We start from the raw sequence: 26,480 nt of genomic DNA, 5'->3' as shown, positions 1-26,480 counted from the left end.
ACACAGATACATCAAGTCACTCTCCAAAACACCAGCCACACCATTCACTCACCCTTCCACCTCAGCATGCAGTTGCCTCATGGACTACTTCAACTCGAAAACACATCAGAAAATCCCTCCCTCTGTGCTCCCACGCTTACCGCCCTACTGCCAAACCTGTCAACACACAAGACACATCCCATCCATCCCATCGACCATGTCACCTTCATCATCCTCACAGCAGAGATAAACTCTGAACACTTCCTGGACGATGCCTAACCACCCCAAGCCACATTCCAACTGCATCACCACCCTGGCTCCACATTGGCTCAACATCAACTCCGGTCTCACACAACGTACAACTGTCTTCACACTCAAAACCGGACAAATCTCCCCTCTTCAAGAACCCATCCCTCAACCCTACGCTCCCTGGCAACTATATCCTGCCATATCTTGCCAGAATCATTGAACGCTTCATCATGAGCCAACTCCAACATCACATCACCACAAGCAACCTCCTCTACCCCTTTCAATCTGGCTTTCGACCCAGGCGCAGCACTGATATTGCTACACTTCAAATCCCCGATGACCTCCACATCACAGACAAAGGACACACAGCCCTCCTCCTATGTCTGGAGCTTTATGTAGCCTTCAACACCATTTACCACACAATTCTCCATAACATCCTATCCTATAGGACGAAACTCCCAGTTACTGGTCTCGACTGGTTCACCTCTTTTCTAACCGACAGGACACACTTACCCTGATCGATCTGATTCCTGCCCAGGTCAAGTATGGGGTTCCCAAGGTTCCACCCTGTTTCCACCCTTCCTCAACCAATAAGATGCATCCCTTGTTCAGACCCTTAGCAAACACAATGTCCCTTTCCACCAATACACAGCCAACACAGAAATCTCATCCCCCTAACAACTCCAAACCATCAAAAGCTATCCTTCCAACAACACAACCTCAATGGCCACCCACCTCCTCAAACTCAACCCCTCCAAAACAGAATATACCCAACCTCACAGCTTTTATCAAAGAACTTGCCACAGACAACCCACACATATCCCTCTCCACACCTGTCAAATCCCTATGCTTTATGATCAACCCCCACCTTACCTTCAAACACCACATAGCTGCCATCACCAAAACATGCAGCCTACCTCTACACCTCATACGCAAAATAAAACACATCCATGCCCTCACAGTTTCCACACAAAGCTTCCATACTGGACTACCAGAAAGCTCTCTTCACTGCACTCCACAACAACACCCTCGCGACCCAGCAAGCCATACAGAACGCTGTGGCGAGACTCATCCTGCACCTACACAAAAACTCACACATCACCCCAGCTCTACTGGCTCTCAGTGGAGTAACTTTGCTGAAAAAGTTGGAGGGGGGGCATGACATCTAAAGAAAACTTGCCCCAGCCAAATGAATGGGGACAAACTGGTGTGCCATGAAAATTGGGGGGGACAAACACCCCTGTCCCCCCCTAAAATTACGCCCATGCTGGCTCCCCATGCCTCAGAGAATCACTTTCAAAGGACACTATATTTTAAACAAAATCATCCACTTCAAAAGCCTGTCCTACCACCACAACAAACTGAAACCCGTCACTCACACAAACACCGGACAAGATAGCCAGCCGCTCCTAAGCATCCGACTCTGCAAACTCAGATGCACACAACATTGAGTATTCAACCATTGGGCACCCAGAGCCTTGAATCTCCTACCACTCCACATCTGCACCAAACCCTCCATCACCACATGCATATCGCAATATAAGCATTTGCTTCAATGACGTTCATAGCATCTGCGAAGGTGCAACAGACAGAAGGAATGTTTAATTAGTACAATAAAGGACACAAGTGCTTTGAGGGAGTTTTGGTTATACACTCTTGCCAGCTAACATTGAGAAATGATTACGCTTGGGGTGGAAAGGTGTCTAATTCATGCTTGACAGGCACGTTCTGTCCTAGAGGTGGGTTCCGGTGTCCCGGCACTTCCCTTAGCAAGTCTCAATGCAAGGAACTCATCACAAGGCTTTCTCGACCCCGGGATGCGCAGTGTGCACCCAAGTAGATCCCTGGAGCCTGTGACTCACAGGCCGGAGGGCTCGCTCCGGACCATCTGGAGGCCACGTCATGACCGGGACACGCCGTTCCTGGGGATCGCAGCTGCTATAGCGCTGGTAGGACAGAAGAAGGAGAAGGAACCCTAGGAATAGCCAGCATTCCTTGCTCCGGCGGATTGTCCTGCCGGGAATTCAGGAGAGATCCAGAGCAGCTGTGGCCTCCAAAAGACCTGCTTGGGTTAGCGGAGAGTCAATCGCATGTTAGAAGATCCCCAGGTATACAGAAAGGGACACAGCGTCTTTGCTGACCTCCCTATCCTGCCAACCTCATTTCAACATGCCTCACTTCCTCGTCTCACCCAAGACCAGCCTCACTCTCATTTCCCACCCTTTGAAGAACCTGGATGCTTCTTAGCTGTCTCCCCCGGGGTTCATACACTCCTATCTCAGATCCCGAGCACAAGTTATGCCACCTCTGCACTGTTCCAAGCTGACTTATCAGGAGCTGGATTAACATGTGACTGACTCTGGCCCAGCCCTACAAGCCTTTCAAAGGGTCTATCCTGTCAGAGGACTCACCCAGGTTCTCTACAGGCAGCTCCACCATGGAGCATTTAGTGGATGCTTGCCTACAAAGATGCTCACAGGAAAGCTAACAGTTGGTTCTCTGTTAATTCATAACCACATAACCCCCATCCTCATGTACTTCCTTCTGTGTTTGTCTCACACTCCTCAATGTTACCTGTCTTGTATTGGGTTCACTGTAACCACGAACCACCGACAGGCTGTCCTATGGTTTCCCCATTTTTCTTGTCATGTAACTAAGTAAGTCTTGCTTGTGACAGCGCCACGATGCCCAAGGGCTGCTTTGTGCGTTTTATAAATGTAAAAAATAAATAAATTATTAGTGGTGGGACACAAAACATGTCATAAATGGGCGTTGCAGTCCTTAAGAAAGTTAGCGGCCCCATTCATAAAAGCCAATGTGGCTTTTCAGTAGGGAAGGAAGAAAGGAGAGACTCCAGTGCCTGATGCCTACAGATTGTCTGTCATAATCACTAGGTGTTAGTCCCGGATTTCACATTTTCTCCATTTGATCACTAGCTGAAGGCGGGTCAGAAGGTTGAAGGAAAGATTCCCTGTCCAATGAAACCTCAGGGATCCATATGCCTGATCGCCGAATGGCCGCGGACATAGACGGTCAGAGCTCAGATTGTGTTTTTTGTACGTAACCACGTAGAATGCTGTACACAAGTTACAACCTTTATTTTTTAGGTACAGACGTAAACATACATTTCTGTTCCTCGTGGTGCATTTACAAGCCTTGTCACTTCTTGAATCGCGATGGAATGCGCGAACGTGGATAACTGCCTTTCTTAAAAATCTTTTCGAAACTCCTTCTGTCAGTTTCCAGGTGAAACGCTGCTCTGAAAACAGACTGCCCCCCATCTCCCACCAAGAGGCCTGCCTCTATGGCTGAGGCAGTTGGCTGCGTGTTTTCCCCCAGCCACGCTGCTTTCCAGTAGCACCGGCATGGGGGTGAATGACCCCATTCCTCCAGTAGGTCCTTTCTCAGCATTTTCACGTCCTCGTTAACGCCCACGGGCCAACGTCAACAGCCATGAAGGGCCCTGGCATGCCCGCCACTGCCCGAGCTGCCGTGCCAGCTCTCGCCATTCGATACCTTGATACCCTGATGGCTGTCAGGCCACGAGCCGGCTAGGGTTGCCTTATAATTGCTGGCAATTTGCGCACGACAAGAGCAGATAATCGCTCTGGAAGTTTCTGGCATGGGGCTGGGCCACAGGTTTCAGGGTTTCCTGCCTCTTGTGTTCCACTGAGCTACTTACGGGCAGGGAGAGAATGTTAATAGCCACCGAATGTGTTCTGGCTGCCGGAGCCTGTGCGGGAGTATTTGTCCCCCCCACCCCCCTCTCCCGCTCAGTTGCATGCGACTGCCAGGGCACATTGCCAGGTGACTTTAATAATCATACTGTTTTTAATATGCCAATTTTGCTTCCTGGAGCTGTTAGTAACAGGTGTTACTATATCCAAAACGAATGTCGCAGCTTATTGCATCAATGTTGGTATGAGGGACATTCTTGCAGGCGCATTCCTGTGGCAGGGCCTCCAACCCCCTCCACAGCCCCGAAGCTACAGTGGCAGTTCTGTACTGATATAGGCATGAAGTGTCGGCTGATGCCATCTATGTGTTTGGCTATCCAACTATAGAAAGAATTGCAGGTCCCAGTCTTCCCCGCAAGGGCCATCCAAGAAGCTTCCGAGACAAACTGAAAAATGCGGGTGTAGCTTGCACAGGCAGGTCACGTGCAATACAGCCCCCGGCAGTGGTCGGATGGGCAGGAGCGGTGGTCCTCTATTTGAAAAAGAACCCGTTCCGGAATGGTTTTGTTTTAAAATAAAAGTGTAGGAATAAGTTGAAACTTGCACTGAACTGCACAGAACGTCCCCTCAAACAGCAGGGGTTTGCATTGCATGTGGGAGAGAGCGTGGCGATGGGGTTTGTGTACAGAGGGGGCAGGCGAGCAGGGAGCATGGTTCCACTACTTCTTTTCGTACAGTTCGCCCACTGGCCCGCGGACGGTGCAAGAGCCCAGTATTACACGCAAACAGGGGTGTTGCTAGGTCTGTAAAAGATCCGGCCCTATGCTAATTTTGGGACTGTCAGGTCTGGGGGCTAGCTAACCTTTTTGGTTGTAACCCCGGAGCTTCTATCCGGGGGTACAACCAAAAGACTGGGGGCTATAGCTCCCAAAGCCCCCCCTAGCAATGCCTCTGCACACAAAGCGAGAGCAGCAGTGCAGAGACAGCATCTGGCCTAGGGGAAGGAGAGAGCAGCAGTGCAGAGACAGCATGTGGCCTAGGGGAAGGAGAGAGCAGCAGTGCAGAGACAGCATCTGGCCTAGGGGAAGGAGAGAGCAGCAGTGCAGAGGCAGCATCTGGCCTAGGGGAAGGAAAGAGCAGCACTGCAGAGACACAGCCTGGGGAAAGGAGAGAGCAGCAGTGCAGAAACAGCATCTGTCCTAGGGGAAGGAGAGAGCAGCAGTGCAGAGACAGCATGTGGCCTAGGTGAAGGAGAGAGCAGCAGTGCAGAGACAGCATGTGGCCTAGGGGAAGGAGAGAGCAGCAGTGCAGAAGCAGCATCTGGCCTAGAGGAAAGAGAGAGCAGCAGTGCAGAGGCAGCATGTGGCCTAGGGGAAGGAGAGAGCAGCAGTGCAGAGGCAGCATCTGGCCTAGGGGAAGGAAAGAGCAGCACTGCAGAGACACAGCCTGGGGAAAGGAGAGAGCAGCAGTGCAGAGACAGCATCTGGCCTAGGGGAAGGAGAGAGCAGCAGTGCAGAGACAGCATCTGGCCTAGGGGAAGGAGAGAGCAGCAGTACAGAGACAGCATGTGGCCTAGGGGAAGGAGAGAGCAGCCGTGCAGGGACAGCATCTGGCCTAGAGGAAGGAGAGAGCAGCAGTGCAGAGACAGCATGTGGCCTAGGGGAAGGAGAGAGCAGCAGTGCAGAGGCAGCATCTGGCTTAGGGGAAGGAGAGAGCAGCAATGCAGAGGCAGCATCTGGTCTAGGGAAAGGAGAGAGCAGCAGTGCAGAGGCAGCATCTGGCCTAGGGGAAGGAGAGAGCAGCAGTGCAGACGCAGCATCTGGCCTAGGGGAAGGAAAGAGCAGCACTGCAGAGACACAGCCTGGGGAAAGGAGAGAGCAGCAGTGCAGAGACAGAATCTGGCCTAGGGAAAGGAGAGAGCAGCAGTGCAGAGGCAGCATCTGGCCTAGGGAAAGGAGAGAGCAGCAGTGCAGAGACAGCATCTGGCCTAGGGGAAGGAGAGAGCAGCAGTGCAGAGACAGCATCTGACCTAGGGGGAAGGAGAGAGCAGCCGTGCAGAGGCAGCATGTGGCCTAGGGGAAGGAGAGCAGCAGTGCAGAGGCAGCATCTGGCCTAGGGAAAGGAGAGAGCAGCAGTGCAGAGACAGCATCTGGCCTAGGGGAAGGAGAGAGCAGCAGTGCAGAGACAGCATCTGACCTAGGGGAAGGAGAGAGCAGCCGTGCAGAGGCAGCATGTGGCCTAGGGGAAGGAGAGCAGCAGTGCAGAGGCAGCATCTGGCCTAGGGGAAGGAGAGAACAGCTGTGCAGAGGCAGCATGTGGCCTAGGGGAAGGAGAGAGCAGCAGTGCAGAGGCAGCATCTGGCCTAGGGGAAGGAGAGAGCAGCAGTGCAGAGACAGCATGTGGCCTAGGGGAAGGAGAGAGCAGCAGTGCAGAGACAGCATCTGGGCTAGGGAAAGAAGAGAGCAGCAGTTCAGACAGCATCTGGCCTAGGGAAAGAAGAGAGCAGCAGTGCAGACAGCATCTGGCCTAGGGGAAGGAGAGATCAGCAGTGCAGAGACAGCATCTGGCCTGGGGAAAGGAGAGAGCAGCAGTGCAGAGACAGCATCTCGCCTGGGGAAACGAGAGAGCAGCCGTGCAGAGACAGCATCTGGCCTAGGGGAAGGAGAATCGCGTCAGCTTCTGTCGGAATGGGCACAAGGGTCGTCGTGGAATGAAGTCCCTGGCACTGGGTGTGGCTAAGACCTCCTCCTCACAGCATGCAAGCGGAAAAGAGGCAACACTGAAGGAGAGCAGCAGTGCAGAGGCAGAATCTGGCCTAGGGGAAGGAGAGAGCAGCCATGGAGAGGCAGCATGTGGCCTAGGGGAAGGAGAGAGCAGCAGTGCAGAGGTAGCATCTGGCCTAGGGGAAGGAGAGAGCAGCAGTGCAGAAGCAGCATGTGGCCTGGGGGAAGGAAAGAGCAGCACTGCAGAGACACAGCCTGGGGAAAGGAGAGAGCAGCAGTGCAGAGACAGCATCTGGACTAGGGGAAGGAGAGAGCAGCAGTGCAGAGACAGCATGTGGCCTAGGGAAAGAAGAGAGCAGCAGTTCAGACAGCATCTGGCTTAGGGGAAGGAGAGAGCAGCAGTGCAGAGACAGCATCTGGCCTGGGGAAACGAGAGAGCAGCCGTGCAGAGACAGCATCTGGCCTAGGGGAAGGAGAATAGCGTCAGCTTCTGTCGGAATGGGCACAAGGGTCGTCGTGGAATGAAGTCCCTGGCACTGGGTGTGGCTAAGACCTCCTCCTCACAGCATGCAAGCGGAAAAGAGGCAACACTGAAGGAGAGCAGCAGTGCAGAGGCAGAATCTGGCCTAGGGGAAGGAGAGAGCAGCCGTGCAGAGGCAGCATGTGGCCTAGGGGAAGGAAAGAGCAGCACTGCAGGGACACAGCCTGGGGAAAGTAGAGAGCAGCAGTGCAGAGACAGCATCTGGACTAGGGGAAGGAGAGAGCAGCAGTGCAGAGACAGCATGTGGCCTAGGGAAAGAAGAGAGCAGCAGTTCAGACAGCATCTGGCCTAGGGGAAGGAGAGAGCAGCAGTGCAGAGACAGCATCTGGCCTGGGGAAAGGAGTGAGCAGCAGTGCAGACACAGCATCTGGCCTAGGGGAAGGAGCGATCAGCAGTGCAGAGGCAGCATCTGGCCTGGGCAAAGGAGAGAGCAGCAGTGCAGAGACAGCACCTGGCCTAGGGGAAGGAGAGAGCAGCAGTGCAGAGACAGCATCTGGCCTAGGGAAAGAAGAGAGCAGCAGTGCAGACAGCATCTGGCCTAGGGGAAGGAGAGAGCAGCAGTGCAGAGACAGCAGCTGGCCTGGGGAAAGGAGAGAGCAGCAGTGCAGAGACAGCATCTGGCCTGGGGAAACGAGAGAGCAGCCGTGCAGAGACAGCATCTGGCCTAGGGGAAGGAGAATCGCGTCAGCTTCTGTCGGAATGGGCACAAGGGTCGTCGTGGAATGAAGTCCCTGGCACTGGGTGTGGCTAAGACCTCCTCCTCACAGCATGCAAGCAGAAAAGAGGCAACATTGTTTAAAGAAAGAAAGCGAGTCATGCTGGAGACCAGACCATGCACAGGCCTGCCTGTGTGCAGAAACCTACACCACTGCGGCTTTTCTGAACTCTGGGGGTTCCATTCTGGGCTTTTTGGGATTAGTAAAATCCCATTCGGACTGCAGTTGTGGGTGAGATGGCAAATTAAAGTCAAGGCTGTAATCTCAAAGATTTGTTTCCAGATTTTCCTGTGGTTTTGCTAAAACTCCAAAGCAGAGTCTGCATGTGTTTCACATAACAATGATTTGAAAGACTGTATGCGCCACCTCATCACTGTTGTTCATGTATATACAAAATACAGCCTGGCCTGTGAGTGAAAACCTTGTTTTCAGGCCTTTCCAATGCACTGCGGGCAGCAATTTAAAAGGACACAAATAGCATTAATAATGATTTGACAAGCATTTGCATAGCGCAGCGTTTGCCCGAGGGAATCTTGGCACTAACCTAGCAAGGTGACGGAACACCAAATAAAAAAGAAGTGTCTTCAGAGCTTCACGGAAAACAAGATGGTTGGTTGTAGCTCTGATGGAACACCGTAGGGCATTCCAGAAGCCAGCCGTTGCTACGGAAAAGGCGCAACCACTAATGCAGCAGTATTTCACCACAAGGACGAGCAGACAGGCATCGGTGGAACATAAGGCCCATCTAGGGACGTAGGGACGGAATTTAGCCTGTAGGTATTCTGCACACTATCCATAAAGGGCACGGTGAACCAAACATACAGACTTAAAATGGATGCGCTTGATCACAGGGAGCCAGTGGAGTTGAGTCAAAATCGGAGAGATAGGGCCGCATCGAGGAGAGTCTGTGGCTATCCGTGCAGCAGAGTTTTGAAGAACCTGAAGACGCTGTAGGTATAGGCAGGTTGAGCCAGGAAAAGAGAGTTGCAATAGTCAATAGAGGAGAAGACAAGAGCAGACACCACAGGTGCATGAAGGTGCGCAGGAGTGAAAGGCAGAATCCGACGAAGGAGTTTGAGTCGAAAATTACCCTGTTGTCAAACAACACTGACCTGGGGTTCTATAGACAGGGAGGAAGAGAGGAGTTTCACTCTGAGGTCTTTAACAATAGTGACAGGTTTCGGAAAGGAACCAAGAGAAGGGGCCAGACATCAGGTGTCCAAAGAGAGGAAGCTGTGGGAGGGCCTACTACCAGCACCTCGGTCTTGTCCCCTTTCAACTTGAGCCAGTTGTTCTGCATCCATTCTCCGACAGCCTGAAGGCATGCCCAGAACCTGGCCGCCGACTCTGGGATGGACAGGTCAAGGCGGACCAGGATCTGCGTGTCGTCTGCATACGAATAGCAGAGGAAGCTGTGAAAGACTATCAATTTGGTCAGCGGTTGAATGTAGACATTGAAAAAGACCGGGGTGATAGCAGACCCTTGAGGGACACACCACAAGAAAGGTCATCCGCCACAGAGAGAAAAAGGGGAAGTGAGGGAGCTTGACGGCGATCCGTTAGAAAAGAGGTGAACCAGGCTAGGACAGGGCCAGAGAGACTGGCTCTGGCTAGGTGACCCAGCAGGATTCCATGAACCATGGTGTAAAATAATGTTAAAGTACGGCACACACTATTTTGCAGGAGTGACTGTCACTAAAATAAAGTCCACTGGAAAAGAGTTTTGCACATGCCTTTTTCTGTGGCTTTGAACAGTTCCGAAGCCCTGCTTTGCAATATTAATATTGGAACTACCTGAATGAAAGGCAGGTACCTTTTCAAGGTATGTCTGTTGTAGCTGAATAGAATGTGGAAGGTATGCAAGAGAGCCTGGAGAATGGAACATGGAAGGTAGGCAAGGGAGCCTGGAGAATAGAATGTGGAAGGTAGGCAAGGGAGCCTGGAGAATGGAACGTGGAAGGTAGGCAAGGGAGCCTGGAGAATGGAACGTGGAAGGTCGGCAAGGGAGCCTGGAGAATGGAACGGGAAAGGTAGGCAAGGGAGCCTGGAGAATGGAACGTGGAAGGTAGGCAAGGGAGCCTGGAGAATGGAACGTGGAAGGTCGGCAAGGGAGCCTGGAGAATGGAACGTGAAAGGTAGGCAAGGGAGCCTGGAGAATGGAACGTGGAAGGTAGGCAAGGGAGCCTGGAGAATGGAACGTGGAAGGCAGGCAAGGGAGCCTGGAGAATGGAACGTGGAAGGTAGGCAAGGGAGCCTGGAGAATGGAACGTGGAAGGTAGGCAAGGGAGCCTGGAGAATGGAACGTGGAAGGTAGGCAAGGGAGCCTGGAGAATAGAATGTGGAAGGTAGGCAAGGGAGCCTGGAGAATGGAACGTGGAAGGTAGGCAAGGGAGCCTGGAGAATGGAACGTGGAAGGTAAGGCTGGGGACAGCTGTAAGCCAGTTAATATGAGACATTAAAAGAAGTAAGACCTAATCCATGTCTCAGCGTCATCATTAATGTTATGGAAGATATGCATGAAATCCGGACCACAACAAAGTCCCACAATGACTAATTGTCAAAAGGTCACTATAGGGCAGGTGTTAGATGAAACTATTCTGCAGCTGCTGCATGTGACTTCATGTCTACTTGAGCCACTCTTTTTAGTTTTGAATATCAAGTGGTGCTCAAGTGCCATATATACACCAAAGATATTGCAATGGAGTACAGATTGGAGGGAAATTACATCTGAGGTACACACAGCTGGTGGGGTTTATTGGGTTATTTACCCACCCACTGATTGCCCACGGCGATGCTAATCCCTTTGGCCATTCCCACCCACTTCCTGCCCCTTTGCACCAAAACATCCATCCCATTTGACATAGCTCTATCAAGCAGTAACATCAACCATTGTCATATAAATCCCACAAAGTGTTATTTCTTAGCAGCCTTCTGAGTGTTTATGGTTTAACTGTGTGTTTATGGTTTAATGGCAACTGTAAATGTGATACTGCTGTAATGTAAATGCCTTAACTAGGTGTGCCTTCATCCACTTAATTTATACTCACTAGAGACCTGTTAAAAACAAACAAGAATTGGCAAAAGCAACAGTTTTAGTGCATAATATTAAATCGTTATTTGCTAGGCTCTGCTATCATATGCCTGTGTACTCGCACCATTTTACAGTTGTTGCTATCTGATGTCCAGGTAATGCCATTATGGCAGTGCGTGGCAAATACCTATCCGATCCCTACACAAAAGCTTTGTCAATGCTTGTTGTTCTGCTGACGGACAAACACAAAGGGCTGCTTAAAATACATGGTTGGTGTGTTCAGTGGGGAACTCCTCTAGCGATAGCGTTTGACTGAATGACATAACAGTATCACTCATGTGGGAACCCACCCCCCCACCCCCCCCGTGAAATCCCTGTTATGATGAAGTGTCAGATAGTAGCCATATGGTGATGGGAAATTTGCCCGATTTCCCCCATTTGGACTGTGAATAATGACAACTCTGGAAATTGGGGAACTACCGGAATGACGGTACCCATTCCCACCTGTCATACTGCAAGTGCGGAGCAGGGCTTCGTCCAGTTTTGGGATTGCCATCATACTAGAATCTAGAATAGAGTCTATTGGTGACCATCAAATGCTGAAGAGGGACTATTGACTGCCTTCTTGCTAATGCTAGAATAAGTTCATTCTAGCAACAGATGCTTCTTTACCTTAAAATGCCCTTTTGACCCCCGAAATGTTGGTGTACTACATTAGACAATAAGTGGTGTCTTGCAGCAAAGCCTTTAAGTGCCAGGCTGTTATAGCACCTCCACCAGTGTTGGGCAGGCACCGTTCTCCTTTGTGCAAAGACATTCCATGCAGGGAAATCATAATCATATATTGTTTACGGTAAGAGTTTATCATTTGCTGGCTGTTGAATATGGCCTGGCTTTGCATGACCCAGCCATATCCGAACACTGCCTTTGCTTTGGAGAAAGGCCTGTTGTCTGGGGCCTTGACCCGCAAGTTAGGATTGGGAGCACTTGGTGCCTTACCAGGTTGCCTATCATTCTGTCTTACACACCATTGCCCTTCTTGTGACTCAGGGGGAGTGGCACACCACACATGACTTGAGCCACTGATTTCTACAGCTTTATGAACAGATGGTATGTTGAGGAGACCCTTAGAAGCTCATGGACAGCCCATGCACTGTGACTCTTTCTCTGTGCATCACTTAGTAACTGTTAACTAAAGTGTTGAAGACTTCCTTCAAGCCCTCCTAGCTGGGTAAGTGAACCTCTGGCTTTTCCCCTCACTTTCTCGCTGTGTCGACTGGCACAACGAGGGAGGAACAGAATACCCGGAAAACCAGGCTGGAATCACAAGAGGTTTTTAATTTGAGCTGTCAAAGAAAAGAAGGGAAAAATTACTAGGATGTTTACATCGCATAGGACAACTCTCTGCCAAGGCCTGTGATGGGGCAGGTACCCTCTGGGCTTCTGTATCTGAAACCGGGCTGGTGCATTTCCCTGAATAGTGTAGGGGTTCTTTCCCAACCAGTGGATCTTACAGATTGAGTATGGATTCCCAGAGCTTGAGTGTCAGGGTTCGAGGAAAGCCTACCAATGGGTAGACATCGGGGGACAGGCACCGACCAACTTATTAGGAAGATACAGACGCATTGCGTGAGAGACGGCGGACAGGTGCACCTAATAGAGGCAGAGTCCCCTACGTACCGACAAGACCAAGATTGTCTTGAGTAAATACATCACGGGAACCTATGAAGTAACATCAGTCTCCCGCAGACGCAGAAGCTATTGAATGAACACACCTTCTGAATTATGCATCCGCTAAGGAGACTGACTTTTTCCATCACTGCCTTATCAAGATTCTTTTCCTAAAATGTCCTGAAGAAACATGAGTTACATACAGATCAAAATACAAGAAATATTGAACCGGGGGAAAGTATTAATTACGTGTTATCAAACAACTTGCTGTTCTGTCCTGAAGACGGCCTGTACCAACAAAACCAACGGCACTGTGAGGGTGACCTGTATGAGTTTATATGGCCGAAACATATGTCGACTTAATAATAGGAAAATGCCCCTGCCTGTTTTTCCTATATCTCTACATATATTAATAAGTGAAAGGTTATGTTGTTGAATGTACAACACTAAATATACCTTGTACTTTTGCCATCGAGTGAGAGTGAGAGGCTGCAGATGAGTACCAAATAAAATAAGAAAGAGCAACCTCTGTAGATTGTTGACACATTAACAAATGCAAGTGCGATCAAGATTCCTAACCCCAGACTTACTAGTACTTCAAAACAGGATTGTAAACTGTTCTTCCCCTGTCTTTATCTTTTAGACAACTATTTTGCTGATTTGATTCTTATTTTGTATTTACTTTGAAAGTTGAGTTTTGGATTACAGGACCCATTTGTGTCCTTTTTTAAGTTGTGCAGAAGATATACTGAAATTACTGAAAATTAAAGAATATGTTATTTTAACCCTTAAAAGTTGTGGCCTTCACCTATCTGAAAGTGAACCAGATTGGCATGGATTATACCTCCTTAGAACCTGGCCTGTACCCAACTGCCTGAAGAAGGGGTCAGATAGATTTGGGGAAGGACCAAGCCCGATTTGCATATGGTCTTTCCCCTTTCTGTATCGACTTGGCAGGCGAAGAATATTATTATGAGGGCTGCCCACAGCAATACCAGAGGTTCAGATTAATTCAAAACCTTCCAGCCTTTTGTTTCTCTGAAGTATGCCCAGACGTGGGTCCAATGCCTGCTGTACTCAGAGATGCAAGCTACTCCTCATTGATGACGCCCAATGAAGACAAAAACTACCCAGGGTTGCTTGTGGTCTCATCCAGAAGGGATGTGACCAAGCAGTTTGGGCTGGACTGCCCCTTTTGTGAAGGAAGCAAGCATGATTTGCATATGGGCTTCCCTTTTCTGCAATGGCTTGGCAGGTGAAGAACGATGGTCTGGAGGGTTGCTCAGAGCAAAGCCAAGGGTTCAGATTAATTCTAAACCTTCCAGCCTTCACCTCTTTTGTTTTGCAATTGACACCAGGTTAAACCAACCCTATGTAAATCCCTCAAATAGGAGGTTGTTCATATGTGTATTGACATTAGACTCATCCAGCTTCTTCTCCGAGGGGTATACACGCATTTCGCCGAACGAAATTTCATCGTGGGACATTTCATCGCCAAAACACACATCGCCAAAAACCCTTTTTTAAAAAAAAATAATTTTGGGGGTTGTTTTGTAGGGGTTGGGGTATGATTAGTAGTGGGGCGTCTGGGGGAGGGGGAACCCCCCATAAATAAAAAAATAAATAAATAAAACATGATTTTTGGCGATGAGTGATCTGGCGATGAAATGTCCCACAATTAAATTTCGTTCGGCGAAATAACGTAGAACCCTCCCAGGGAAACCCATTTGAAGATATAGGAAATCCAGGAACCAACATCTTGTTCCTCCTAGATATGCTACTAAAAATAAACAATATATACAGGGCTCAATAGCTTGTAGCTCCCAGTCATGACCCCCAGACAACCTGTAGCTCTAAAGTATGCTTCCAGCCGGGAGGATAGCTCAGGGGTAACATGCTCACTTTGGAAGCAAGACAACGTGGTGCAACACAGGCTCGATCCCAGGGTCCACGCTTAGAATGAGCGTATTATAAATAACCAATTACAAAATTACCATGAATCAAGGACATACAGAAACCTACTCTTCTAGTAGGAATGCTAGCCCATACATAGCTGGCATTAAGGTGACTAACCTTCTGTTCCATTCCCGGTTTCAGAAATCATGCTTCAATACAGGTACAAAATATCAGGGTGCAACAACCCTGTGTTTCCCTTGTATACCACAGAGAAGTATAAGGGAGTTAAGGGTCTCAGGTTGCCCCCTAATAAACAGCGTAGTAGATACAGACCAACAGCAAATGCAGTCATGCTACCGTGCAGGTATACACATGATAGCTCCAAGCAACCCATTCATCTGGAGCGCATTACAATTGTGACAGGATGCTAGCATGACTGCCACTCACCACGTCTGCAACGTAATATGGGTTAAAGGATGTTATTACATCGTGTGTAAAGAAAAATCTTAAGATATCAGGATGCCAGTAAACACAATGGACAAAGCGATCATAATGGGGGTTCCAAGTAGCCAGGTGCAATGCGAGGGAAGGGTTACTGAGTCTCAAAAAGGGGGTCAACGGAAAATAGTGTTTCCCCTTTTGCTCAAAAGCGGGGGGGGGCATCTGTATGGAGGTGCCCAATGTATTAAAGTTCCAAAAGTCAGGTGCAAAACAACAGTTCCCAGTCTTTACGGTGGACAAAACCAAAGAAGTGTCTGTAATGGTTTCCTGCCTCAAAGAGATCACCTCTCCTTTTCCCCTCTGCCTGGGTTTTGGGATTCGGATCTAGCTAGGAAGCAATAAAGCACTGTGCATTTTGTTGAGGGTATTGTGTACGGTAAGGGGGGTTACAATATATGGCATGACATGCTCCGGCCATGGGGGTAGGATGTGGTGCTGGAGCGCAAGCAACCTAGGTGGCACCTAGGTATTGGCTGAAGGCAAAGGGCCTGAGTTCATTCTTGAACTGCAAGAGCACTGGGGTGGTCCAGATTACCAATGGCATGGTGTGTCATGAAGGCAGAGGCAGAGCAAGAGAATGCCTGGTTCCCGCTTTATTTTCTTGCATGCCAGTTTCTTCTGAAGCCTAGCGTGGGCCTCTCTCCTGGACGAGCACAAAGCACTACATAATTTTGCATCTGGCAAGAACCTGACCATCAAGCATTCATTATTGCAGAAAAACTGGAGTACCAGCACACAAGTACTTTGCTGAGCCTAACATTTCTGTGAGTAGTAGGTCCCAGCCACATGCAAAGCCATATGACACCCACAGTAAAGTTATGCAATTTCACAATTTTGATTGGGTACTACACTTGCAGGGGTCCACTTGGGTAAACTGATTTCCCTAAATATTGGACATTTGTTGGTGTCCTTTTTGGCCTTAAGATAATACCTGAATTATTGTGTGAGATATTGACCACAATGCCTTACCTGGCAGGCTGTACGATGTGGGAATAGCACAACACCTAACTTAAGGGACCCAAGCAGAATGATGACCTTTCTGTATCACCCTGCACAGAACCACCAGGGAAGTCATTGCTGTTACTAGGAACCCGGGCTAGCCTCAAAGCAGCTAAGGGCCTTTTTCTTGAGGGGAAACATAGGCTGTGTAGTGTGTGCAACCCTTTTGTCGTCTCAAAGAAAAATACATGCAAGTTGCTTCAGGAGGTGCTCCTCTATCCTTTCAATAATGTTCAATGATGGACAGAAGGTGGAGCGGTTGTGAAGGAGGAAAAGGAGGCAAGGGTGCACGTTGACACCTAGAAAAGAAGGCAAGTGGGAGCTGTCTTAAAAACAATGAAAAAGCGCAAGGGCACTAGCAGGCTCAAGCTTGCTCATAACGCAGTCTAAGACCATTAAGTAAATCCTGCAATCTGTGAAACCTGATTGGCTGCACTCCACTCCCTGAGTGCCAATGTTCGTTATTTGATGATACATATTCAGCAAAAATATTGTAAGCCTATTCGGGGTAAATATGGGTTACACAGTGCAGACAAGAGGCACTGGGGCATCTTAGGCCACTGGATGAGATGCAAGATTGTGTGGGTGTGAGGACCATGTGGACGGGGAGTGTGCACTCACCTGGGCTTTTTAAATATTTTGTAAGAAATAGAATGATGGGAGATCTTCCTTAGAAAATGTGATGGGCTAATCCACACACATTTTCTTATGCTCGCAGCACAACAAACACATAGTCAAGTCTACTCTGGGGGGACACAGCCTACAGGCACAGTCCTCGCTATCACATTTAACTGGAATGTGACAGCCACGGGTACATCAAAGCATCTCAGGAATGGGGAAGGCAACACCTTTCTACTGCCATGGCCAGCCCAATTAAATATCAACGGCTCCATGGATAAGCCCTGTTCAATTGTCAAAGTTCTGTGTGGTGGCAGCGCATACTGATGAGAATTAAACCAAAGTGGGCCTGCGAAGAGACCTGGTCACAGAACTAACACAAAGGGACAGGAAACTAACACCTCTTTGATATACAATGTGTCAACTTGAGGCTCGCTCCCACCCCTATGTATGAAGGACAGTGAATGTCATGTCTGGAACAACTGTTTACAGTAGGCAACCCCTGCAGGGAACCCCCTTTCAGAGGGAAAAAGTATGCGATTTGATGGAGACAGAAGTCTGTTTTTGCCACAAACTTCAAGGGAGATCTGCACTTTGATCAACAGTTACAGAGAGCTCAATTAACCATAGAGACACTTTGATCAACAACAGACAGGAAGATGTGTGGGACTTAGTAATCCATGTTGTCACCCCTTACCTTTCCTGTTGCAAAGCACTATAGTTATGACCTCACGCATAACAGAAGATTGTTGGTGGGGATCCAGGATTGGTTCATTAAGGTAGGCTTAGCCTGCACCACTCGCTGGGGCCCATTTGGCTTTAATAGAGGGCTGAGCCCCTCTTTTGGCAGATCATCCAATGACTTTGAAAGGAGTAATAAGAAGGACTCATTTGGACCCTGGCTGAAGTACAATCTGCCTTACAGCTTCCGCCAGTGCAGGAAGGCCAGAATTTCCAAGAGGGAAGCAAGATCCCTCCCTAAACATCTCCCAGGGAACAGAGGGAGATACCGGACTCATAGGACTCGTCCAGCATCTCCAGAATTGGTATCCAGCCAGCACACAGCATGCCCTGCTAGGTTCTGACAGCAAGCATCATAGGTGGGAAATGCCAGAGAGTCTATGAACAAAGGTCAAGGATGTTGCCTGCAAACACTCTCCCCAGCTTTGGGAGATCGTCCTTAATGGATGACACGAGCCCTGTGAAGAAGCTAGGTACAGTGCCTCTACAAGCATCAACCAGCGTCCATCTTTTAAGGACATTTTGGAGGTAGTCGAGCCCTCGATCTGCGACCTGCTGCACCACTGAGTGTTGTCATTCTGCAGTCACTGAAGCCATCAGAGATGCCTCGACCAGCGATCGAGATCGGCCAACCAGCTCAGAGACAACAATTCTTGACCCTCAGCCGCTGTGTAGGCCAGCCTGGAGCCGTCTGTCCGGCCTCGCTTGCTGAACTGCCCGTCGCCCGATACCTGCAGCTGTCTCCTATCTAGAACTCTGTTGCAGGAGCTGCAAAGCATCCTGGACCGACACAATGCTGTCGAGCATGAAGATCTTCTCAAGCACCAGGTGCATTGTGGTTCTGTCCCCCTGGTCCTTCTCCGAAGGCCCCTAGTGACATTTACGACCCCTTGCTTCCTTAGCGCTGAAACCAAATAACCTTGAACAGTTAATACTGATTGCTTTACCAACTACCCTCCTGTCAGGATCCAGAGTGAATCCCTTTCCTTCGTGAAACTGTCTGTCCTCTGTGTCCCTTTGCAGGGTGAGTTGTATTGTGTAGTGTGCTAGAACCGTCTGTTGAACAATAATAAAGTAGATATTTTTATACAACCTTGACTGGACGGTCCCTTTTATCATTGGATAATAATTGTATTTTTGCTGTGTTGCAACTAACCAACGATCCACGACCTTGCAGAGATAAGCCTGCCGTTCCATCCATGTTACCAAAATTGGACAAGGAGGTCTTATAATTCACTTGTATTCCAATCTGTTCGGATCCCTTCTGGAGTACTACAGGTGTGGGGTTGATTGACAGTTTAGAAACCGATATTCATCCTTGGATCACTGGTGCCCCAGAAGTTGATTTGTCACAGTAGGACAGGTAACAAGCCTTTGGTTGCCAGACCAAAGAAACAACGGATAGCTTTTTGTGCTGGTGATTAAGGAGGAACTAAATGAGAAGAGTAGAACGTTTTATTGCATTTCCATGATCACAAATTATTTTCAGCCTAGAGAAGTGCGAGGGATTTTTTCAAACTTTCAGAATGATTGCTATACCTCCAGCTACTTTGCGTAGATTATGGAGGTGAGGTGAAGTATGGTTCGATTTATTCTGCCTGATATGTTTATTCTGTCCTATGGTGATTTCCCTAACGTTAGTATTGACAGTCACTTTCAAGACATGATTGTATACAATGCTTTGTGTGCTCAAGTTTACATTAGTCTGCCTACATTAGTCTGCCTTGGACCCCTTAAGTATTGTACTGTTTTAACAATGCACTTTGCTGTTTAATTATTATTTTTTTTAATGGTATGTGATTGTTTTGTATTGTTCTATGTCTTGAGGTGAACAAATACTCATGCCCAGCCCAGAACTCAAAGTTATAAAAAATACCGAAAAATCTCCAGGCACCAGATAATTACATTTGGGATCTACTTTCCATTACCATCAAGAATAGCTAAATTGTAAAGGTTTTGTAAGTGTTCCGCCAACAACTTCATATAGAAGGCCTTCCGGTAATATTGGCTTGGTAGTATTTTGCTTTCATCTTCCGTAGCGGCAAATAAACTAACTATTAAAACAACCTCGACCATTCCTGATATTATGTCACATTTATAGACACGAAGCTCACAGAATATAACATCAGATGTCAGCTATATGGAAAAAGAGAAGTGCACATATAATGTAAGTGGGGTTATTAAAAGAGTTGTAAAGACACAGACCAAATGATGCTGTGCTGACCTGACCGTGATTGGTGGTTCCTTGTGCACAACTCTCTGACCAAACTAAAGACAGAGCAGTGTCAGACTGACATAGGCAGCGCCTAGAGAAGCCATGACAAGAGAGAGGTCTGTTAAGAGATAAGAAATGGAAGGTAGACCACAAAGGTAATTATCCAGTGCCTGAGGAATTCTGAGTGTTTTCTTGGTTCAATACAAACTAAATTTATAAATAAAATATCAAAGAAGAATTGGCATGAGCCATTGCCCCTTTCTTCCCCAAACCCTTTAGCATACAGAAGCTTCATGGCAGGCCCCGCTAGCCTGGTCCTCGCAAGCATGCTGCTAAACAGACAGGGGGAGGCAAAGGATCCCAGACACAAAGCTGCCATCCTCCAGAAGAAGTCTAGGCCTCCAGTCACCCCCCACCCACCTCCCAAGTGTGCTGCCACCCCAAACACACAGCAATAGACAAGGTCACAGGCACCCTATGAGCTCACCCACTGCTCCCAGGTAGTGCTGGTCTGAAGTTTCCGGTGGGCCTCTTTTGTGAGTATACCCTAGTGTTCGGCTCTGTTACCCTCTCCCATGCATCCTGCCCCCTTCTATCTATCTCTCCTCATCGTCCACATACCTATGAAGTAAATATTTTTTATTAAAATCATATGTCCGTTTTTTCTTAAATTTAACAATTTTGTAATCCCTATACGTGCTTTAAAAGTTAATTCTTTGACCCATTTGTCCAAATTGTCTCGAGATAGATCTGCCCCCTGCCCTCCAAACCCTACTTAGAGGGGTTGGGCTTGCTCGCCCAGAGTAATATGGGGCCACTTTGAGAAACATTTCCAGGGCCACTTTTTGATCCCAGTCCATCCATGCTCCTGAGAAATGCAGAGTTATGTGGCACAATAATTGGTTATTCATTTGAGAAAGCTGGCCCTGCAGAAACCAACAGAGGCTCAACCAGCATGCACTCAGAGACATATTAGCATACAATTACAAGACCAAAGAAAACCTTGGACCAATGAAAGAGTTCCTTTCATATGTGAACTTGCTGCATATTGATCTGATTGGTCCTATTGGATATCTGACCAGACCGCTATCGGGAACCATGTCCAAGAACAATCCAAATTTTCCCTCAGGCATGGCATGGTGTAGGCCTATGGAATGGAGAGAAAGAGAGGAGGTCTTCCACTCACATGCTAATTTACAGTTAGTGAGGATGTGTGTATGCTGTTCCATGTCGGCAGCCTAGTTCCCTTTCCCTCACTGACCTTTTCATTTGTGTTCTCTTCCAGCTGTCCAGATCCACATCCTCAAAGCTGACAAGGCTGGTGAGTGGTGGAAGTTCACCGTCAACATCATTTCCGTCTACAAGCAAGGGACGAATCGGATCCGCCGCGGAGACCAAATCCTCTGGATCCGCTCTAAGGACATTGCCTGCAAGTGCCCCAAGCTGAAACCCATGAAGAAGTACTTGCTCCTGGGCAACGACGAGGACTCTCCAGACCAGAACGGGATTGTGGCAGACAAGACCAGCCTGGTGATACAGTGGCGGGATACGTGGGCCCGGCGGCTGAGAAAATTCCAGCAGCGGGAAAAGAAAGGGAAGTGCAAGAAGGCTTAAAAGGATGTGTTTCTGAAAAGGAGCGGGAGAACCAGACTGTGCATGCTGCTTTGTGTAGAATCTAAAGCAGATAGGATTCGAGTTAGGGACTTTGTGAAGGAAGTTGGACCTCACTTTGCGGTTCGTTTGTTTCTGGGGGGGGGGGGTGGTGGGTGGGATGGGTTTGGGGGGAGGGAGGGCACTTCTATGGGACTGCCAAGTTTGCACCTAATATTAGAAAAATCTCACACATGCGTTACAAACAGCGAGACGTACGATGAACTCTGATGGAACGACATGCCAGTGGGAACTCCGAAGCCAGGCACGTACGCCTCTACCCATCAATGGCTGGTTTCTTTGCCAAGAGCGGTCACCAGCTGTGAAAGAGAACCCCGAACTCTTATGAGGTGGCGCTGTATGTCAGAAGACTGCTAGGTCTGAAAAACCTAGAGACGGGATAAGCTTAATCTGTACAAAACAAGAACGCTAACATGCTAAGTATGACCAATTTAGACTAACATTTCTTTTTTGTATTACTTGTTTTTTCTTGCCCTGTATTTGCAGAATTATGATCTTGCTAGGTACTGCAGACGTGCAATTAAAATTGCATCTGCACATTGTCCTCTTTTCCATTGTATCAAATGTGTTACTGAAAAGTGAGGTAGTGGGGGGGGGGCATGATCCTCTGTCCTTATCTGCTGTCCATAAAAATCAGTGTCAGTTTCAAGCACACCTTATATTAGTCAACTGACTTCCTATGCTCCCCTAAGCGTTTTCGTCAGTTTTGTTCTTTCCAGGCTGCCAAAATATGCACTACCGACTTATATCAGGGTATTTGCAGTGCTAGATTGAGTGGGTGAAGGGGCAAGTTGCCTTGGTTTCGAGGATAATGGCCACATTGTTTCGGTAGTTCCCTTTCTTAGCCCCTGTCTAATCCTTTCTCTATCACGTCATCAGAAAAACTCTTGAAGCCCATAACCAAACCCAATATGTTTTGGAGGACTGCTGGGTGAAAGCGGCAAACATTGCCTTGTAATTCTGCCTGAGACCGCGGGTTATATAACTGGCAAGGAGTTCTACAATCTGAGGTGTGATAGAAGAGTGTGTGATGCTCAATATTTGGGGCTTTGAATACCTTGCCTAGTAATCCTGGGGTCATGAGCGAGTATGCTGTCTGGTATACCCTGTCTGGTTAATCAGCAAAAGCACTGCCTTGTATTCTCTACTGGGGAAGGAGGGCTTGAGTGAATGCAATTCCTGGTTCTTCCGGCCCATGGACGCCCTTCGTGAGGAAATAAGTGATAGTGCTGCAGGTATGCCATTCCTGGAAGCACGAGTGGCAGCACTATCTGGTGCTCCTTGCATGAGGCCATGATTGATGACAATGCCCGACATCGGCTACGAGTGGCCGTCCTACCTGAGCCCATGGGTGGCAATCGGCTGCTCTGAACCAGGAGTGATCTCGGACTTGGGACAATGGCTGACTGCCTGGATGGTTTTATAAGTGATGGGCATGCTTGGGTATCCCTGCTTTGGACCATCAGTGATGGCACTGCCTTGGGTTCCCTAGAGCAGAACATGGATGAAGATACTGTTTTGGGCCATGAATGGGAATCCCTGTCTGACAGCAAAAGTGATGGCTGGTACTGGGACTCTCTGACTGGGACTTCCACCTTGGGACCATCTGTAATCCCACCGCCTGGCCTTCCCTGCCTGGGAGAGTGAGTGGCAACAATGCCTCGAATCTCATGCATGAGGCAGTGAGTGTTATCCCTGCCTATGTGGCACTGCCCCATCTGGTACCATCGCTAATGACCGAGACCCATACTTCCATATCTGAACCCATGGGGAGTGCAATCTCTCCCTTGGTCTATGAACAAGAGCCCTGCCTTGATCTTCATGCTGTGGCCAAGAGTAACAGCCTTTCCAGATGCCCCCAGCCTTGCACCATGAATTACAGCCCTGCCAGAGACCTCCTGGGTGGGACCATGAGTGATGACCATATCTACAACTCCACACCTGGTGCCAGGAGTGATATCCTCCCTGGGAAACACTTCCTGATGCCAGCCCTTCCTGGTACTCCCTGCCAGGGCTCTAAAAGATAGTGTTCCAACCGAGTGCCAGGAGTGATATCCTCACTGGGAAACACTTCCTGATGCCAGCCCTTCCTGGTACTCCCTGCCAGGGCTCTGAAAGACAGTCTTCCAACCTAGTACCAGGAGTGATATGCTCACTGGGAAACACTTCCTGATGCCAGCCCTTCCTGGTACTCCCTGCTAAGGCTCTGAAAGACAGTCTTCCAACCTGGTACCAGGAGATATATCCTCACTGGGAAACACTTCCTGATGGCAGCCCTTCCTGGTACTCCCCGCCAGGGCTCTGAAAGACAGTGTTCCAACCTGGTACCAGGAGTGATATCCTCACTGGGAAACACTTCCTGATGCCAGCCCTTCCTGGTACTCCCTGCCAGGGCTCTGAAAAACAGTCTTCCAACCTAGTACCAGGAGTGATATCCTCACTGGGAAACACTTCCTGATGCCAGCCCTTCCTGGTACTCCCTGCCAGGGCTCTGGAAAACAGTCTTCCAACCTAGTACCAGGAGTGATATCCTCACTGGGAAACACTTCCTGATGCCAGCCCTTCCTGGTACTCCCTGCCAGGGCTCTGAAAGACAGTCTTCCAACCTAGTACCAGGAGTGAGATGCTCACTGGGAAACTCTTCCTGATGCCAGCCCTTCCTGGTACTCCCTGCCAGGGCTCTGAAAGACAGTCTTCCAAGAGTCTACCGGCCTGGAAGTTAGGATATTTCAGCATTGCTTATCTTGTACTCGAGGAGATTTCTTTGTCCAGGAAGCCAACCAAACTTTCTCTTTGTTAAAATACGTGTTCGACTTGTAGAGTAGTTACTTTTAACTGTAAAGACACAAAACCAAATGTCCGATGGCTCGGCTGCGTCCATTTGACAGTGTCCTCTCTCCAGCTACCCAATAATGCCGCAGGTCACCCTAAAAGCAGAGAGTAGATACTATGTGCGAATGAAGATGCTACCATGCGTGATAAGTGTCCCCCTGCAGACAGACACCTTTGAGGCCGCAGAAAGACTGCACTAGTGCAGGATATGTAGCAATAGGCCATATCAGTTATTCAAAGACAGGCGTGGGTAGTCCAAGCCACTTTGCCATAAAGGCCACCGAGAGACGCAAGCTCGATTATTCACTGGCCAATTCCTCCTGCTTGGGGGTATGTGGCATACAGAAAGTCTCTAGCAAGAGCAAGCACAGCCAAACCCGTGTGCTCTGCATGCAGGACTTGGCCTCTTACAGGCCGCGCCAACGGACTTTCCTCAGACTTGCCCGTTTTGGCAAAAGTGAACTACCTTTCCATTCAGCCCTGGCTTGCTCGCCCTGGGACAGCAGCCCACGATGGCCAGCTTGCTGCTGCCCGAACTGGACTGTGCAAGTGTGCAAGTGTAAAGTTTATCGTGTAATGGTATCAGAAAGGAGGTGCCAGGTGCCTGTTGAAGCTTTCGCTCCTGGGGGAATGTGCCTTATGACCTCCTTTCTGAGGCTATACCTCATGTTTCCATCTAGAGGGGTCCTCCTCGGAGAGCGACTCACCTAAAGGGAGATCATAAGGTTCCCTAATAGTCCACTGCAGCTGTAACGTCAGCTAATCTCGAGCAGAGTAAATCATACATCAGACTGGTATGCCCAAGAGGCAATGGTCTGGCAGGAAATCTCCAAATGTACTGCACAGAGCCTCTGATGCACGCCAGCTGAGAGGTGGGATATTGTGAAGTCCTCATAAGGGTGAGGGCTGGAAAGGACTTCAAGGAGTCTCTTGTGCACAGCAGCTGAGTGGTGGCGTGATGGTCCTGTCAAGTCCTCATGCATGTGAGGGGTAGAGTGCACTGCAGGGAGTCTCTGATGCGCACCAGCTGAGTGGTGGAATTATGGTCCTGTCAAGTCCTCATGCATGTGAGGGGTAGGGTGTACTGGAGGGAGTCTCTGATGGGCACCAGCTGAGTGGTGGACTGATGGTCCTGCCTGTGAAGTCCTCATGCATGTGAGGGGTGGAGTGTACTGCAGGGAGTCTCTGATGCACACCAGCTGAGTGGTGGACTGATGGTCCTGCCTGTGAAGTTCTCATGCATGTGAGGGGTGGAGTGTACTGCAGGGAGTCTCTGATGCACACCAGCTGAGAGGTGAAATGCTGATCCTGTGAAGTCCTCATGCATGTGAGGGGTGGAGTGTACTGCAGGGAGTCTCTGATGCACACCAGCTGAGTGGTGGACTGATGGTCCTGCCTGTGAAGTCCTCATGCATGTGAGGGGTGGAGTGTACTGCAGGGAGTCTCTGATGCACACCAGCTGAGAGGTGAAATGCTGATCCTGTGAAGTCCTCATGCATGTGAGGGGTGGAGTGTACTGCAGGGAGTCTCTGATGCACACCAGCTGAGTGGTGGACTGATGGTCCTGCCTGTGAAGTCCTCATGCATGTGAGGGGTGGAGTGTACTGCAGGGAGTCTCTGATGCACACCAGCTGAGAGGTGAAATGCTGATCCTGTGAAGTCCTCATGCATGTGAGGGCTGGAGTGTACTGCAGCAAGTCTCTGATGCGCACCAGATGAGAGGTGAAATGCTGGTCCTGTGAAGTCCTCACATGGGTGAGTGGTGGAGTGTACTGCAGCAAGTCTATGATGCACACCAGCTGAGAAGCGGAGTGATGGTCCTGTCAAGTCCTCATGCATGTGAGGGGTGGAGTGTACTGCAGCGAGTCTCTGGTGTGCACCAGATGAGAGGTGAAATGCTGGGCCTTTGAGGTCTTCACATGGATGAGGGGTGGAGTGTACTGCAGGGAGCCTCTGATGCGCACCAGCTGAGTGCTGGAGTTATGGTCCTGTGAAGTCCTTACATGGTTGAGTGCTGGAGTGTACTGCAGCGAGTCTCTGATGCGCACCAGCTGAGTGGTGGAGTGATGGTCCCGTCAAGTCCTCATGCATGTGAGGGGTAGAGTGCACTGCAGGGAGTCTCTGATGTGCACCAGTTGAGTGGTGGACTAATGGTTCTGTCAAGTCCTCATGCATGTGAGGGGTGGAGTGTACTGCAGCGAGTCTCTGACGCGCACCAGATGAGAGGTGAAATGCTGGGCCTGTGAGGTCCTCACATGGGTGAGAGGTGGAGTGTACGGCAGAGAGTCTCTGATGCGCACCAGCTGAGTGGTGGAGTTATGGTCCTGTGAGGTCCTTACATGGTTGAGTGGTGGAGTGTACTGCAGCGAGTTTTGATGCGCACCAGCTGATTGGCGGATTGGTGTTCCTGTAAAGTCATC

At 49.2% G+C, this 26,480-nt stretch overlaps 1 protein-coding gene across 4 annotated transcripts in view; it reads left to right on the top strand.

The window, feature by feature from the left end:
- Positions 1 to 21,303, top strand: part of NTN1 (netrin 1) — a 632,822-nt gene extending 611,519 nt beyond the window's left edge. For all 4 annotated transcript variants that reach the window (XM_069654579.1, XM_069654581.1, XM_069654580.1 and 1 more), the window contains one exon: positions 20,843 to 21,303. In XM_069654579.1, the coding sequence (XP_069510680.1) occupies positions 20,843 to 21,171 (329 nt within the window). In that variant the 3' untranslated portion in view covers positions 21,172 to 21,303. The remainder of the gene's footprint in view (positions 1 to 20,842) is intronic.
- The last annotated feature ends 5,177 nt before the right edge of the window (positions 21,304 to 26,480 follow it).

The sequence above is a fragment of the Ambystoma mexicanum genome, chromosome 3q (genome assembly GCF_040938575.1).
Source record: "Ambystoma mexicanum isolate Mex_15411 chromosome 3q, UKY_AmexF1_1, whole genome shotgun sequence".
Taxonomy (NCBI): Eukaryota; Metazoa; Chordata; class Amphibia; order Caudata; family Ambystomatidae; genus Ambystoma; species Ambystoma mexicanum.
The sequence above is the reverse complement of the archived record's forward strand: the minus strand, read 5'-3'. Positions and strand labels throughout refer to the sequence as shown.